This window comes from Nannospalax galili, unplaced genomic scaffold, assembly GCF_000622305.1.
Source record: "Nannospalax galili isolate Female #2095 unplaced genomic scaffold, S.galili_v1.0 scaffold161, whole genome shotgun sequence".
NCBI lineage: Eukaryota > Metazoa > Chordata > Mammalia > Rodentia > Spalacidae > Nannospalax > Nannospalax galili.
In genome coordinates this window covers 2,447,076-2,463,881 of record NW_008348586.1, presented here as the reverse complement: position 1 = coordinate 2,463,881, position 16,806 = coordinate 2,447,076, and the positions used below count along the sequence as shown (strand labels likewise).

At 44.7% G+C, this 16,806-nt stretch overlaps 1 protein-coding gene across 2 annotated transcripts; it reads right to left on the bottom strand.

Moving 5' to 3' along the window:
- Positions 1–1,119: 1,119 nt before the first annotated feature.
- On the bottom strand, positions 1,120–13,179 carry Nolc1 (nucleolar and coiled-body phosphoprotein 1). Of its 2 annotated transcripts, none has more exons than XM_008845629.3 (13): positions 12,983–13,179; positions 8,847–8,902; positions 8,583–8,731; positions 8,351–8,478; positions 7,710–7,875; positions 5,752–5,882; positions 5,520–5,655; positions 4,554–4,682; positions 4,248–4,355; positions 3,503–4,147; positions 3,237–3,343; positions 2,985–3,077; positions 1,120–2,853 (listed from the first exon to the last, which is right to left on the bottom strand). In XM_008845629.3, the coding sequence occupies exons 1-13, from the start codon at positions 13,100–13,102 to the stop codon at positions 2,695–2,697; spliced, it is 2,127 nt and encodes a 708-aa protein (XP_008843851.1). In that variant the 5' UTR covers positions 13,103–13,179; the 3' UTR covers positions 1,120–2,694. The 2 variants fall into 2 exon arrangements, with proteins under 2 accessions (XP_008843851.1, XP_008843852.1); XM_008845630.3 differs by having other exon boundaries at positions 8,583–8,728.
- Between the last annotated feature and the right edge of the window lie 3,627 nt (positions 13,180–16,806).

Sequence of the window (16,806 nt, the reverse complement as noted above, 5' to 3'; positions counted from 1 at the left end):
GACCAGGCTGGACTTGAACTCTTGCCTCTGTTGGGATTAAAGGCGTGCACCACCACGCCCGGCCTATTTTCCCATCTTTTGAAACAAGGTCTAATACAATCCAGGTTGGCCTTGAACTATGTAACCAAATAATGTCCTGAACTCCTCCTGATCCTCCTGCCTCCACCTTCCAAGTTGGATTACAGGTATGCATGCCTGATTTACATGGTGTTGGAATGATCAAACCCAAGACTTTAAGCATTCCAAGAAAGCACTACCCAATTGAGCTATATATATCCTTACCCCAAATTATCAGTGTTTTCCAAGTTTCCCAGATGATTCAATTCAGCTAGTGTTTAAAACCAAACCAAAATAGTTTTCTAATATAAAAACTATTCTTTGTCCCTAAATAAGATGAAAACCATAGGCTAGCCAGACATGGTGGTACATGCCTTTAATCTCAGCACTTGGGAGGCTGAGATAAGCGGAGGTCTGTGAATTCAAACCAGTGTGATACACATAATGGATTCTAGGCCTGAAAGAAAAAAAAAAAAAGCCAGGTGTGGTAGCACACACCTTTAGTCCCAGCACTTGGGAGGCAAAGGCAGACAGATCTCTGGATCTCTGTGAGTTCCAGGTTAGCTGGGGCTATAAGGAAACCCTGTCTCAAAAATAAATAAAAGGCTGACATTTTGCAAACCACGTCGGGCCTGAGAACTCCTAATTTAACTATGGAATAAAGCCTGTAAAAGAAATCCTAGCACTCAGCAGTCTAGTGTTTTCATGTATGCAAGCACACCACACATATGCCCTGGAACTGGAGTTACAAACAGTTGTTAAGTTATCATGAGGCTCCTGGAACTAAGCCTGGGTCCTTTTAACTGGGGAGTCATCGCTTTAGACTAGATTTCTCCAAGTTTGAGGCCAGTCAGTGCTACATAGTTAAGATACCATCTTTATTTTTAAAAGGGAGGGGTGGCTGGAAAAGGTACTGAGAGGAGCTGTGGTTAAAGAGCTGACAAACTGCTGTCCAAGAAGCCTCTATTGTCAACTCAGGCACATCTAGACCCTGGCCCACTACCTGGCAAATTTTTCTGAAAAGAGGGATTTATACTCAACAACAATAAAACTCCCAACACATTAGAAACAAGCCAGTTTATTGTTTTGTAGTAAGATGCAAAACTTGGACCATGGAGACACCAGCACATTTCCTTCCTCAAGGCAGTCATCACAGAGAACCAGGTTTTAACAGAGTATTTGGTGATTGTGGAAACTCTTCCTCCTCCTCACTGTGGCTGAGCACTGCCAATGGTCACAACCTATGTCCTTATAATATGTTCCCTTGGCCTAGGAATCAAGTCTCTCTGCTCACTGATTGGTTTTAGTTTTTTGTTTTACACTGCTGGGGATCAAACTCAGGGTATCCTGAATGCTAGGCAAGTACTCTCTGAGCTCTGCCTGCCAGGCCTGCTCACTGGTTTTATCATTAAATTTACTGTTAAGTTACTAAAGGGGACACGGGCCAATTACTCCGGTGTACCAATTTCAACAAGACACAATTACCATGTAACAACCTTACAACATGATCCTGTTAAGATGCTCTCCCAGCTCCACTCTACTCAAGCCGTATCAGATAGTCTCCTTTATGAGAAAGGTTCTCTCCATTACCACAGGTAAATAAAATATAAATATAAATTCACCCAATGTAACCTGCTTCTGAGGACTGAGGGTTTTAATTAGCTATTTCCACTTCCTTGACCAGTGATTCCCAATCATGCAGAAATTAAACCAATTCTGTTTCACCACTGCTATGGAGAAAGAAATACCCAGTATGATATATTTTTCACATAAAATTCATGTCAAGAATTGCTCATGACCATGTTAAAAATAAGGAAATACAGTCTTGAACTTAGTAAAATAGTTAAGAGTCAAACTGTTGAAAAATGCCTTTTAATGGCAGAAAAACTTGTTCTGAAACTAAAAACGTACTGCAAACATGCAGTAGTAATAAAAATTACAGAAAACAAAACAATCAGACCAATACATGGCATTCACACCACACTAGAATTATGCTTGTTAATTTTATGGGATGTTATGTTCCAAGAACAGTATTTATCCCCCAAAGTTAGAAAATCCACATTGGCTTCTGAAAGCTCAGTCTCAGACCCAGTGAGATGAACTATATATAGGGCGTGCTTAACAGATGTTGTCAACCATTCTTTAACTGTCCCCTACCAGAGCTTTGAGGGAAGGAGGGATAAAATATGGATGTGTGCACTCATGTGAGTAGAATCCTCCAAACAGAAAAATTCTACCTTTGATAGTTCACTATGTCTTAGGCAACAGCTAAGACTTTGTAGCCGTGGAACTCATCTCTGAAAATCACAACAAAAACTAGTATGAAATGATTTAATATAAAATATACAAATTTCTCAGTATGAGGACTTCCACAGAACAGGAAGAAGGGAATGACAACTAAAATGGAGTTTCATAAAAAACAACATTCCTCTTACTTTGTCTCTGATACACAACACTCAAAAACAAATCTGCTCACAGGCAGGAACACAAAAAGGACCAGAGATCATAGTTTAGAGAGTCTTGGGACCTAATCTAAACTGTCCTTACCAAGACCCTTTCCTACCAAAGCTGAGTTTCTGAGTTCATTAGAGCTGAGTGACCTCCTGTCACCCTTACTTTGCCAAAGTCGATTCCAGGTCACTCACTGTCAAATTTGACAGAATTGACCTGGACAGAGATGGAGCCTCCCCGGTAGCTGCCTCGCTTCTTCTTGGTTTTCTCATGCCGGAAGGACTTGCCTTTGGTGAACTTCAGAACCTGATTGGCTCGTTCACCCCAGTCTCCAGATGCACCTCGCTGATAAACAGAGAGAGGTAGTTAATACACAGAAAACAATCCCAACGCCCTGTCATCTCTCTCTCTTTACTCCCCCCTTCAAGGCAGTCTGGACACAAGAGGTTCCACCTCATGAGTGGCAAAAATCTCACCTTGGCGTCAAAGGAGTTGTCTGCCACTCGTGAATCAACCTCTATTTCCTCCTCCCTGACCCTTCGGAATGGGGAAGAAGCCCTTTTTCCTCCCTAGAAAGGAATGAAGTACGAAGTTAAAAAATGAAATGGTCATGTAACAGCTCTCCTGAACAAATACATGGTGCCAGGCCAGGCTGAGCTGTCAAGAGGATTTGGGTTTTCTTTCAAGTTTTAAAGAGCTGCTTCTGACAATAAAGTGGAACAACATACTTTTTTCCTTTTTGGAAATGTGTTGGGAGTCTGAAGTTTAAGTTTCTTAGCTTGAGGAGTCTCTGCCTCCTTTGCTGCCTCATTCTGCTTCCGTTTCTTTCCTGAACCTATAAAACAAAAGGCCAGACTCAGAGGCCAAGCACAGCAGTACACACCTGCAATCCCAGCACTTGGGCAGTAGATGCTTCCTGCCTCCCTCACTCCAAGAGTATATCCCATGCAGACCTGGAGAAGACACCCAGGGGTCATGCTCCCCAGATACAGACCTGGCTTGGAAACTGACACAGTTGCCTTTTTCTTCTCCTTTTCCTCCTCCTCCTCCTCACTCTGCTCACCAGCTTTTCCATTCTGAGCAGCAGGGGTGCCATTGGCCTTGAGGGCTTGTGGTTTGGGAGTGGCCTTGCCCTTGGGCTTCTCTTTCTCCTCTTCACTGGAGTCATCTGAGGAGGAGCTGCTGCTGCTCTCAGCTGCTTTTTTCTTGGCAGCGCCTGACTTGGAAGGAGTTCCACCTCCTGCTGCCTTCTTAACTGGGGGTTTAGGTGTCTTCCTCTCTTCCTCCTCCTCCTCCTCCTCCTCACTGCTGGAACTCTCTGAATCGGAGCTGCTGTCCTCACCACCCTGAGAAGCCTGTTTGGCAGGCACAGATGGCACTGCTTTGGGAGTCACCTTGGTCTGCTTAGGGGTGCTCAGAGGTTTCTTTGCAGTCTCCTCCTCACTGGAGCTGCTTTCCTCCTCGCTAGAGCTACTGTCAGCCTTTCTGGTCAGCGGTTTCTGGCCACTACTTACAGGTTGCTTAGGAGCTGCAGAGGCCTTAGCTGCAGATGGCTTGGGCATGGCAGCTGGCTTACTTAGGGAGTTCTTGGTGGTACTAACTGGCTTGGCAGGACTTTCATCCTTAGAGCTGTCAGAGTCTAGAAGAGGGGAAAGAATGAATAGCTCCACAAATCGAATTCAGGTGAGCCCTGTAGCAGCTGCTCCAAGTAACAGTACCAAGGGCCTCTGCAGAATTACCTGAACTGTCTGAAGAGCTCTCTGCTGTCTTCTTTGCTAGGGCTGGTTTGGTGGGTGTTTTGGAGACAACTGCCTTAGCTGGGGGCTTCTCTTCTTCAGAACTTGAATCTGAGGAGAACTTGTGACATTAGGCTGAGTATAGAGTTCAAACCCAACCAGGAAAGCAAGACAAAAAATGTATAGATGCATACAATATCTTGGCCTTTTCTCACTTCAAAAGCAACAGAGGGACGTATAATTCTCTCTCCTTATTCTCACCCTCCCCCAGAGCCACTTCTAGAATTGCACTATATCCCTGTGACTCACCAGACTCATCACTGCTGTCTTCGTTGCTTTCCACGGGCTGTTTCTGCTCTGCAGCTTTCTTGGGAGGCTGGGTTCCCAAGGACTTCTTTGGTGGAGGAGCAGAAGGTGGTGGGACTGAACTGTAGGGACCTGTTTAAAAGGTATAGTAGGAGCTGGAGAGATGGCTCAGTAACCCGGGTTCAGTTCCCAGCATCTACATGGTGGCTAACAACCATCCTTAACTCTAGTTCCAAGGGATCTTATGTCCTCTTCTGACTTCCACAAGAACTGCACAACACAGAAGCACATACATGCAGGCAATACACTCATACACAAAAAATAAAGAAAAAAATTTAAAAAGGTAACAGTAGTTTGAGCTGGATGTGGTGACCCACACCTTTAATGCTAGCACAGCACCTGGGAGGCAGAGGTAGGTGGGTTTGAGTTCAAGGCCAGCCTGGTCCACATAGCAAGTTCCAGGAAGCTGTGACTACAGGGAGACCCTGTCTCAAAAAAAAGGTAGAGCAGTTTGAAATATGTAAATTCTAGGCCATGGTGGTTCACGCCTGTAATACTGGCACTCAGGAGGCTAAAGCAAAAGGCCAGCTTGGGCTACAAAGGAAGACCACCTCAAACAAGCAAAAGTAAAAATGTACATAGGGTTGAGGATATAGCTTAGAAGTGCAATACTAGCATGCACAAAGCCCTGGATTTTATCCCCAGCATCACAAACAAATACAAGTACTTAAATTCTTGATACTATCTCTAGAAATGGGGCTTATTCTCTTTCCCTGAGCGTGGGCTGAGATTAGAAATTGATTTCTTCTAACACATCATGGAGGTAACAGTGTGTCACTTATGAGGCCTTGTGGTGTCTCCCTTGCTTTTTTGGATCCCTTGAAGAAGCTAGCTGTCATGTCTTGGAGGCCTTGCTAACAGCTAGCTCTACAGACAGGTCATACAGATTGATTCCCCACATCCAGTCACCTGGCTTTTTCTTCATGGGTTTTGTCTGTTCTTCCTCCTCCTCACTGGAAGAATCTTCACTGCTAGAACTCTTCTGGGCAGGAGTGACAGTTGCTTTCACTGGTACCTTGGCCACAACTTGCTTTTTAGGTACAGTCTGCATCAGAGAGAAAATTGTTAGAAAAAAATGCCATTCCAAACAATCCTACCAGAAATGGAGAACCCTCCCCAATGATAGAGTTATGACTCTGACGTTCTTCGGAGGGGCTGTTGCCTTCTCCTCCTCCTCTGAGTCATCACTGCTGCTGCTGCTGCTGCTGCTGCTGCTACCGCTGCTGGCTGCTTTACCATTGGCTACTTTAGGTTGTGCTCTAGCTGGTGTACCTAAGAAGAAAAGAGAAACAAAGCATTATTAAGACAAGTCAGGAGACTCCAATTTTAATAGTCTCCATAAAGGAAAATGCTATGGGATAGTTATCAAGAGAAAGGAAGACTTTTCAGTTTAATATCAGAAATGCAACTATCTAAAAAAGACCACATACTACAAATCATTTAAATATGCCTTCTGAAGTCTTTCCTTTGTCATAAGGAACGTTAGGGAAGGAAAAAAACATCTCATTTATTGAGTGGAATGAAAGTGCAGGAGTAGGCAGGCATGGTGGCGCACACCTTTAATCCAAGCATTTGGGAGGCAGAGGTAGGCAGATCTCTGTGAGAGGCCAGGCTGGTCTACATAGTAAGTTCCAGGCCAGCTGGGGCTAAAGGGAGACCCTGTTTCAAAAAAGACCAAAGACAGGGGCTGGAGAGATGGCTCAGTGCTTAAGAGCACTGACCGCTCTTGCAGAGGACCCGGGTTCGGTACTTCAGTTCCAGTGGATCCGACAGCCTTTTCTGTCCTCCGTGGGCATTGCACGACACGAGTGTACTTAACTTACGTGCAGGCATAATATTTTTTAATTAAAATAGTAAAATAAAATATTAAAAAAAAAAAAAAGCGCAGGAGTAAAATTGGTAATGAAAAGCAAGCACAGACAAAGCATGTACCAGCTGGGAGTGTTGTTCATAGAACAGTGCTTAGCATATACAAGAACATGGGCTTTGGTTGTTTTTTTAAGGCAGGTCTTAGCCCACACTAGCCTCGAATGTCTGGTCTTTCTGTCTCCACCTCCCAAGTGCTACAATTAAGTAAGCACCACATGCCTGGCTAAGGCATGTCTACTAATTCTAGTACTTGAGCAGATGAGGCAGAAGGATCACAAATTCCAGCCTGACTACCCAGCAAGACATACCTAAAAATTTAAAATATTATATATAGATGGATATACTGATGCATGCCTTTAATCCCAGCACTTGGGTGGCAGAGGCAAGCAGAGGTCAAGGTCAGCCTAGTCTACATAGTGAGACCCTGTTTCCAAATAAAGAGTTTAATTACTTCTCAGGCCTTTGACAAAGATCAAGGGTAGAATCTTGAGTTTAAGGATAGTGTGAACCACACAGGATGTAGACAGAAAAGATATTTTCATTGCTAAAATAATTGCTTCTCTTATTCATTAGCCTCTAACTATGAAGTCTTATCACTTACTACATTTTTGCTCTTTTTTTTTCTTCCTGAGTGGCCTTGAACTTAGAGCAGTATCATTCACCTCTGCAGGGCTTATAGGTATGCACCCACCATAACTGGCTGTGTGTGTAGTATTGGGAATTGAACCCTAATCACACGTTAAACATGCACTCTCTCACAGAGCTGTACCTCGAGCCTTTTCTTTTTTAAAAAACTTTGCAACAGGGTCCTGCTAAGTTTTCCAAGTTAGTCTTATACTTGTGATCCTCTTGCCATATCCTTTTGTGAAATCGATATTATATACCTTTACTACCAGACCTAGCTAGTTTTCTTTTCTTTTTTTTTTTTTTTTTGGTCTTTTTGAGGCAGGGTCTCCCTGTAGCCCCAGCAGTCCAGGAACTCACTATGTAGACCAGGCTGGCCTTGAACTCACAGAGATCCACCTCCCTCTGCCTCCCAAGTCCTGGGATTAAAGGCATGTGCCACCGCCCCCAGCTGCTAGTTTTCTTTTTTAAAAAAGGAGAGTGATGATTACTTACTTCTAGCTCACTAACTAGTACCGTTTCACATTGGTCCCAAATGAGCATTTTAAGTATCAATCAGTTCCAAGAAACTTTGGTCCCACCCTATTGTCTTAGGGACAGAAATACCTGCTTTGGTTAGGGCTTTAGGTTGAGCTTTTGCTGCCACAGGTGTTGTCTTTGGCTTCTGGTTCTGCGGTGCTTCATCCTCTGAGCTTGAGTCAGAGCCAGACTCGGAGCTCTTGGCCTTCTTAGGAGGAGCTTTGGCTGCCTTAACTTGGGGCTTAACTCCCTTCTGTTAAATACACAAGAGGGGAATCAGCAAGAACTCCTGGATACCTAAAAGGAACCTAAGACTTTCATTTTTTTAAGGGCCTATGAGAGTACTAAGGGCAAGGAAAACCCAGGGAGAACATAATGTAGCAAGTGCAAAACAGTAACAAAAAGTTCAGCCACTTGATAAAACTGGCCCTATTCCTGCTATAAACTTGTCAACAGCTCCCAAAAAAAACATATGTATTCTCAAAGCCCTAAATAGTATCCCAAAAGAACTCAGAATCCCCAAGCTGAATTCTTTCTACATTTGGAGCCCATCGTTCTAGACCTCAACTTCTATAACCTTGCTCAAAAATTCCCAGATTTTACCCCATATTGAACAGCCTTTATTTTTTATCACTCCTTTACTAAGCTACGTTATTAGATGTCGATTTCAGGCTTCTTCATTTCCAAACCCATTAGAAACCCCTTCTTCTCCTCCCAAAGCTGCAAACCTGGACAGGCTTTTTCTTTTTGTTATCCTCTTCTTCCTCCTCATCACTGGATTCTTCACTACTGCTGCTCTCTGAAGCTTTGGCCTTTCCAGGATGCTGAGGCAAACTGGCTCGCTTAGCAGGTACAGCTAAACAAAAGCATAGGTACTGGTTGAGAAATGGCCACTGTTGTCCAGGCAGGTGGTATATTCTCTTCCTGGAGCCACCATGTTCAACCCTTCCCCTGCCTTACCAGCCTTCTTTGCTGGAGGCCCTGGAGTTTTCTCCTCCTCTTCTTCACTGCTGTCCTCACTGCTGTCACTGGATGAAGTCTCCTTCTTAGCCTTCTTAGCCACTGGTCCATTGGTCTGTAATTTCCGTTTTGGGGCTTTTGCAGACCTGCTGATGTAGATTAGGCTGACTTCTGGGGTGGGGTCAGGACCTTCTCAAACCAAGGAATACAGCCCCAGCCCACCTAGGGGGAGAAAACAGCCCAAATGGAACAAGGAAGGCTTACTTGAGCCAGAAACTATAGATGTCCAAGAGGGAGGAGGCATTGGCATCCTGCTGAGTCTGTGGGAGAAAACAGGCTAGGTTAAGGAGTGTTATCCTGTTTCTCTAGGAGAGGGCAGATTCTCTTACTCTTTTGTTAAATATGTTCTGTTATTTACCTACTAAATTTGAAGCAGATGTTATACTTTTTTCTCCTTACAGAAGTTAAGAGAAAAATATTCTAGTATTGCTGTTTTTGGCAGCAAATATGGACTAGCTCTTGCAGAGGACCCGGGTTCGATTCCCAGTACCCACATGACAGCTAGCAACCATCCATAACTCCACTACCAGGGGATCTGATGCCATCTTCTGTACTCAGCAGGCACTGTATGACATAGGTGTACCTACCTACATTCAGGCAATACACTCATACACATAAAATAAAAATAATAAAATTTGGGGCTGGAGAGATGGCTCAGCGGTTAAGAGCACCGAATGCTCTTGCAGAGGACCGGGGTTTGATTCCCAGCACCCAGATGGCGGCTACAAACCATCCTTAACTCCAGTTCAGGGGAATCCGAAACCCTCTTCTGACCTCTGCGGCACTGCACAACATGGGTGACTCACATACATGCAGGAAATACACTCATACACATAAAATAAAATCTAAAAAAATAGTTCAGGGGCTGAGAGATGGCTCAGTGGTTAAGATCCAGCATTGCTCTTACATAGGATGAGTTAGGCTCCCAGCACCCTCATCAGGCCCGCCTTGGGCACCTGCCCTCACATGCACACATCCACATACACATAATTCCCAGCCAGGCATGGCAGAGCAAACCTATAATTCTTGTACTTATGAACTCGAAGTCAGGCTGGGTTGTCTGAAAATGTCAAAAACATACGGAGGGCCTAAGAGGTCTGCATGACACAGGTGCACTTACATGCAGGCATAACAGTCATACACATAAAATAAAAATAAATAAATTAGGGGCTAGAGAGATGGCTCAGCAGTTAAGAGCACTGGCTATTCTTACAGAAGGGTTCAGATCCCAGTACCCACATGGTAGCTAACAACCACCTATAATTCCAACACCATCTTCTGACCTCCACAGGCATTGCATGACAGGAGTGCACTTGCATACACACAGGCAATATACTCATACATATAAAATTAAAGTTTTTTTTTTTTTAGTGCAGAAGTCAGTGTTCTTTCTGCCATGGACAGCTGGGGCTACAAGGAGACCCTGCTTCAATAAAGACAAAAAATAAAAAATAAAAAAAATAAATTTTTTTTATTTTTTATTTTGTGTGTATGAGTGTCTTGCTGGAGTGGATATACATGCTCCGATATAGTGCAATACTCACAGACCACAGGAATTGGGCATCTGATCCCCAGGAATTAAAGGAGTTACAGACAGTTGTTCGCTACCATGTGGGTGCTAGGAACCCAACCTGTGTCCTCTGTAAGAGTAGTCAGTGCTCTTAACCACTGAGCCATCTATCTAGTCCCATAATCTGATTTTTCATAATTTGGCCATAATGCTGCACATCTCGTTTGTTAAGATAAAGAACAAATAGAAAGGGCTGAAGGTCTGCAAAATAGCACCTGGCCCTTAGTCGGCCCTTTACAAATATTAGCTTTTGTTATATAAAAAACAATCCTGGGGCTAGAAAGATGACTCAGTGTTTAAGAACACTGGCTGTTCTTGCAGAAGACCCAGGTCTGAATCCCAGCACCCCCATGGCAGCTAACAACTGTCCGTAACTCCAGTCCCAGGGAATCCGATAGCCTCTTCTGATCTCTGCAGGCATTGCACTTACCTACATGCAGGCAATACATGCATACACATAAAATAATAATAAATTAAAAAAAAAAAAACAGGGCCCAGTGCGGTGGCGCACACCTTTAATCCCAGAACTTAGGAGGCAGAGGCAGGCAGATCTCTTTGAGTTCTGGTCTACAAATTGAGTTCCAGGACAGCTGGGGCTACAGGAGATCCTGTCTCAAAAAGACCAAAAAAAAAAAAATCCTAACCCTGAAATGCCTAATTACCAACTCAGAACAGTTCCACTAAGAGAGCACCTATAAAACCTGGAGGGGTAGCTCATACTTCTAATCCCCGCTGACAGCAGGACTGGGGAGAAAATTTAAAGCCAGCCTGGACTACAATAGTGAGTTCTAAGCCAGCTGGGGCAACAGGGAGACCCTGCCCTGTCTCAAAAAACAAACACACACCACATACAGACAAAGGAGGTTTGTTTCTGAGATGCAGCTCTATGGTAGAGAGCTTGTTCAACATGCACAAGGCCCTGGGTTTCATTTCCAGTTACAAAGAACCCGGGTTCGAGTCCCAGCACCCACATGGTGGTTTACCAGCCCTCTTCTTACTTCCTTGGGCACTGCACAACACAGGTGCACGTGCATGCGGGCAATACACTCTTTACACATAAAAAAAAATTTTTTTTTTAAATTTTATGTGTATGAGTGTATTGCTTGCATGTGAGTGCACCCATGTCGTGAATGCCACGGAGGTCAGAAGAGGGCTTCAATTTCCCCTGGAACTGGAGTTAAGGATGGTTTGTAGCCGCCATGTGGGTGCTGGGAATCGAACCCAGGTCCTCTGCAGGAGCAGTCAGTGCTCTTAACCGCTGAGCCATCTCTCCAGCCCCTACAAAAATACTTTTTTAGCATTTTTTTTTTTTTTTTTTTTTGGTATTTTTGAAACAGGGTCTCCCTGTAGCCCCAGGTGTCCTGGAACTCACAGAGATCCACCTGCCTCTGTCTTCTGAGTGCTGGTATTAAAGGAGTGCACCACTATGCCTAGCTAAGAAAATATTTAAAAAAAAAAAAAAAATCAAGGGGCTGGAGAGATGGCTCAGCAGTTAAAAGCACTGGCTGCCCCTGCAGAAGACTCATATTTGGATCCCAGCACCCACATGGCCGCTAACAACTGTCCTTAACTCCAGTTCCAGGGGATCCAATGCCCTCCTCTGTTCTCTGTGGGCAATGCACGACATGGGTACACTTACATACATGCAGGCAAAACACATAAAAGAAAAACAAATTAAAATTTAAAACAAAAACCAGAAGTAACCTAACTTTAGTTATGCTATCATTCTTGAATAAGACTGCCAGGTACCCCCTCTCAAGGTGCCCCTAGGCAAATTACTGCTTCCCTTGAGATACGATTCCAAGCTTTTCACATTCTTCCTTGCCATCTTGCTCTTAGAGTTAGAAGCATCTTTAATTGACAAAACTATGGTAACAGCTGCCATTTATCCCATGCTTCTGTGCAGGGCACTGGTATTGCTACTATGTGTATTTCCTCTTTAACAAATCTTTCAAAATATTCTATCAATTAGATAATGACACTCTTGTAAAAAAGAAACAAAGAGGCTAAGAAAATTGCTAAGTTCAAGCGTGCTAGTGCATGCCTGAAATCCCAGCACTAGTAGACTAAGACCAGAGGATCAGGAGCTCAAGGCCATCCTCGGCTACACAGTTGTTGGAAGTCAGCCTGGGCTATCCTAAGACCCTGTCTCAAACTAGCAAGCAAATAAACGAAGGCTGCGGGGGTCAAACATGTAAAGAGCAGCAACAGCCCGGTCCCAAACCTATGTTTGTTTGATTTCACTAGCCAAAGCTCAGTGCTACACCAACTTGGTAGGGCGGGAAGCATATTCCTTCAGTCTACTGAAAACAGAAGCCTGTATTTTCATTGCTCTCAGGTAACAAAAATCCTAGCCTTCATTTCTGAGTAAGGCGACCCTGAGTAAATACGATCAAGGATAAGGTCGAATCATGCTTTGCCTAGACCAATAAAAAGCCCACCAGAAGAACCAAGCGAAACCGAAGCTCTCAGTGGGACCCAGCGTTTGCTCCACACCGCACTGTCAGCCACGTGACTTGGGCCACGCGGGTCCCACGCCTGCTGCCGCTGCAAAACTCACCAGAAAAAGCAGTAAGACTCAGAGCTCCCTAACCAGATCTGGGGGAGAGGAGACGCCGAGGCCGCAGGCTCTCGGCAGGTCAGCACCAAGGCCTCGCAGACTGGACTGGAGGACCCCGACACCCTGCCAACCCAGAAAACTAAGCAAGTCAGGGCCTAGATCCTTGGAGGGTCGTCCCATCCCGGCCCGCAGACCAAACCCAGGACTCACAGCGCCTGTCGCCTTGGCGAACTTATTGGCCACCTCAGAGAGTTGGTTATCACGCAGAAAGCCGAGCACGAGGGGATAAAGGTCGCTAGGAACCACGCGGCGCAAGCCGGTATCCGCCATCCCTCAGGCAATGCGCGTCACTACCGCCGACCACGCAGCACGACTCAGGAACTCCCGAGCAAGGGCAGGGCAGGGGGCGGGCCCGGTGTCGTCATCAAGCCGCGCGCCGCGCAGCGGAAGGGTGGAGGCGAAATCTATAAATTCCTTCCGGTCTCACGCGCGTCGCCACCGTACCAAGGCCGAGCCTACATACCGCCTCTTTCGTAGGCGGAGCTCTGACGTCACGGATCACGCCCCCTACAGTGGCGGGAAAACTTGCGACTTCCCACGCGTTGCCTGCCTGAAGCGTTTTCTCTCACCCTAGCAATTTGCTGAGACTCAGATTTCAGATCTCCCTAACCTCTCCTGGTGTGGAGACCACCAGTGCTCTTATCTGCTGAGCCACTTCTCCAGCCCCACTGCACACTTTTAATCCCACCACTCAGGAGGCTGAGGCAGGTGGGTCTGAATTGAGGCCACACTGGTCTACATAATGAGTTCCAGGTCATCCAGGGCTACATTACATAGCAGGACTATTTTTTAAAAAAGAGGCTGGCTGGCAAGATGGTTAACTGTAGCTCTTGCAGAGGACCTGAGCTAAGTTCCCAACACCCAGGGCGGGCAACTTACAACCCCTAAACTCTAGCTTTAGGGGATCCGATGCCCTCTGAGGGCATTCACATGCATGTGTGCATACCTGTCAGAGAAACACACTCTATATACATAACTTAAAAAATTTTTAAGTTTGACAAATAATTGTGTATGATAGGAACTGAAAAAAAAAAAAAAGATACAAGTGTTTGTGTCTTTTGGCCAGCAATTCCACTGTAATTAATCATACATACATGCTAAATCCATGCAAAATCAGGTAATGTATGAGATTACTGACTGTAGCGTTCAAACGGTATTAAAAACAATTCTAGTGGTGTGTATCCATAAAGGTACTGTTCTAGTTTGTTTCTCCACTGCTGTGACAAAACACTCTGACCAATACCAACTTGGGGAGGAAAAGGTTTATTTTATCTTACGTTTCCTGATGTTCATCACTGAAGGAGCCCAAGGTAGAAACTCAGGGCAGGAACCTGAAGGCAGGAGCTGAAGCAAAGGCCACTGAGAAACACTGCCCACTGGCTTGCTCCCCTGGCCCATGCTCAGCCTCCTTTCTTATACAATACAGGACCACCTGCCCAGGGGTGGCACCACCCACACTGAGTTAGGCCCCCCATAGGTCACTCAACAATAAAAGAAAAAAAATACCCCACATACATGGCCACAGGCCAGTCCAATGAAGGCAACTGAGGCGCCCTCTACCCAGGTGTGTCAAATTGACAACTAAAGCATGCAACTATTTTAAAGAGCTTTAGGCCGGGTGTGGTGGTGCACGCCTTTAATTCCAGCACTCGGGAGGCAGAGGCTGGCGGATCTCTGAGTTCGAGGCCAGCCTGGTCTACATAGTTCCAGGTCAGTTGGGGCTACAGGGATGACACTGTCTCAAAAAGACCGCCCCCCCCACGCCGCCAAAAAAAAACCGACCAAAAAAAAAAAAAGCTATAAATACTGACCTTGTCATACAATAAGAAAAAGCAAGGTACAAAAATATTAAATTTAGATGCTACCATTTGTGTGTAAAGAAAGGAAAAAGTAAGACTATATAACTGCTTATATATACATAGAGTATTTCTGGAAAGACATAAAATTACAGAATTAACATCAAATTATATTGGGGAAGAGAACCCGCTGGTTGGGCATTTTTCAACGTAAATCTTTTGCATTTTTATAACATGCAAATGTATCACCTATTAATTTTTAACTTAAAAGATTGTTATGGCTGGGCGTGGTGGCCCACGCCTTTAATCCCAGCACTTGGGAGGCAGAGGCAGGCAGATCTCTGTGAGTTTAAGGTCAGCCTGGTCCATACAGTGAGTTCCAGGACAGCTGGGGCTACAGGGAGACCCTGTCTCAAAAAGACCAAAAAAAAAATAAGATTGTTATGAAAATGAAGGCAGTAAATTCCTGGAATAAAGAAAACATTCACTTAATAGTGGTTTCCATTATAATTCTTTTTCTATAACTGATTTCTAACTCTAACAAATGAAAACTTAAAGCAACCAACATTTTCAAACTCCTGGCTTTGCACAAGAAAAAAAATTGATAACTGCTGAGCCATCTCTCCAGGCCCCCAAATTAATCTTTAATGACACTTAAGAGTCAGTAACCAAAAAGGGCTTTCCTTCCAAATATTCTGTTTAGCTAGAAGAGTGTAGTAAAATCCCTTAATAAAGTGATTTGCTATGGGAGAGGGGGTCATGTTCTTTTTAAGATTCTGATGACCAAGCTAGAAATAGAGGGGTGGGAAACAAGGAGGAACTGGAATAAGGGGAGACAGGTAACCTAGTACACAGAGAGTTGATGACTGGGAAATAATTTTAAAAGAATACCAAACAGTATAATTTCAGCAGTTTACAAAATCACCTGGCTATTATTGATGGACTAACTCTCCATAAATAGCTCTGCTCGGGAAGAGGAGTAGTTCACAACCAACTCCCCTGGGGAAGAAACTCCCCACACCTAGCTTCACCCTGATTTGCCTAATTCTTGCCTTCTAGCTACTCACATGTAAGCCAGGTTCCCCAAAAGGAATGTTTTCCATTTCAAAAGTAAAAATCTTGAAAACCAAACGATAAAGAGATTTCAATAAAGAAAATCTGGAGCCTTTAAAAAAATAAAATAAAAAATGACATTGGGGCTGGACAGATGGCTCAGCTCAGCGGTTAAAAGCACTGACTGTGAAAGAAAGAAATTTAAAGGCCAGGCATAGTGGCGCACGCCTTTAATCCCAGCACTCAGGAGGCAGGTGGATTTCTGTGAGTTCAAGGCCAGCCTGGTCCTGGTCTACATAGTAAGTTCCAGGCGAGCTGCCAGCACCCACATGGCAGCTACGAACCGTCCTTAACTCCAGTTCCAGGAGAAACTGAAGCCCTCTTCTGACCTCTGCAGCACCGGACGACAGGAAAGCACTCACATACATGCAGGCAATACACTACACATAAAATTTTAAAAAATAATAATGACATTATGCTAAGCGTGGTGGGGCACGACTTTAATCCCAGCACTTGGGAGGCAGAGGCAGGTAGATCTGTGAGTTCAAGGCCAGCCTGGTCTACATAAAAAAAAAAATGACATTAGCCCTGGAGGGGGGGGGGTTAAGTTTTTTATTATTATTATTTCTGGTCTTTTTGAGACAGGGTCTCCCTGTAGCCCCAGCTGACCTGGAACTCACTATGTAGACCAGGCTGGCCTCTGAACTCACAGAGAGCCGCCTGCCTCTGCCTCCCAAGTGCTGGGATTAAAGGTGTGCCCCACCACGCCCAGCCCAGTTTGTTTATTTTTATTTTATGTGTATAACTGGATGTAAATGTATCCATGTGGTGCAGTCCACTCGGAGGACAGAAGAGGGCATTGGTTGCCCTGGAGCTGGAGTTATGGGTGGCTGTTTGCTACCATGTGGGTGCTGGGATTTGAACCCAGGTCCTCTACAAGAGCAGCCAGGGCTCATAACTGCTGAGACATCTCTCCAGCCCCCTTATTTTTTTTAATAAGATTTTCTTTAAAAGTGGAGGTAGGACATGGTAGCATATGCCTTTAATCCCAGCACCTGGGAAGTGGAGTATCAGGTTCAATGTCATCCTCAACTACAAAGTGAGTTGGAGATCAAGACTACATAG

Coding starts and splice junctions, on each gene's coding strand:
- Nolc1 (XM_008845629.3), bottom strand. CDS start 13,102: ATGGCGGATACCGGCTTGCGCCGCGTGGTTCCTAGCGACCTTTATCCC. Junction 3,078..3,236: donor CATTTCCAAAAAGGAAAAAA/GTATGTTGTTCC, acceptor ATTCCTTTCTAG/GGAGGAAAAAGGGCTTCTTC. Junction 2,854..2,984: donor ACAACTCCTTTGACGCCAAG/GTGAGATTTTTG, acceptor TCTGTTTATCAG/CGAGGTGCATCTGGAGACTG.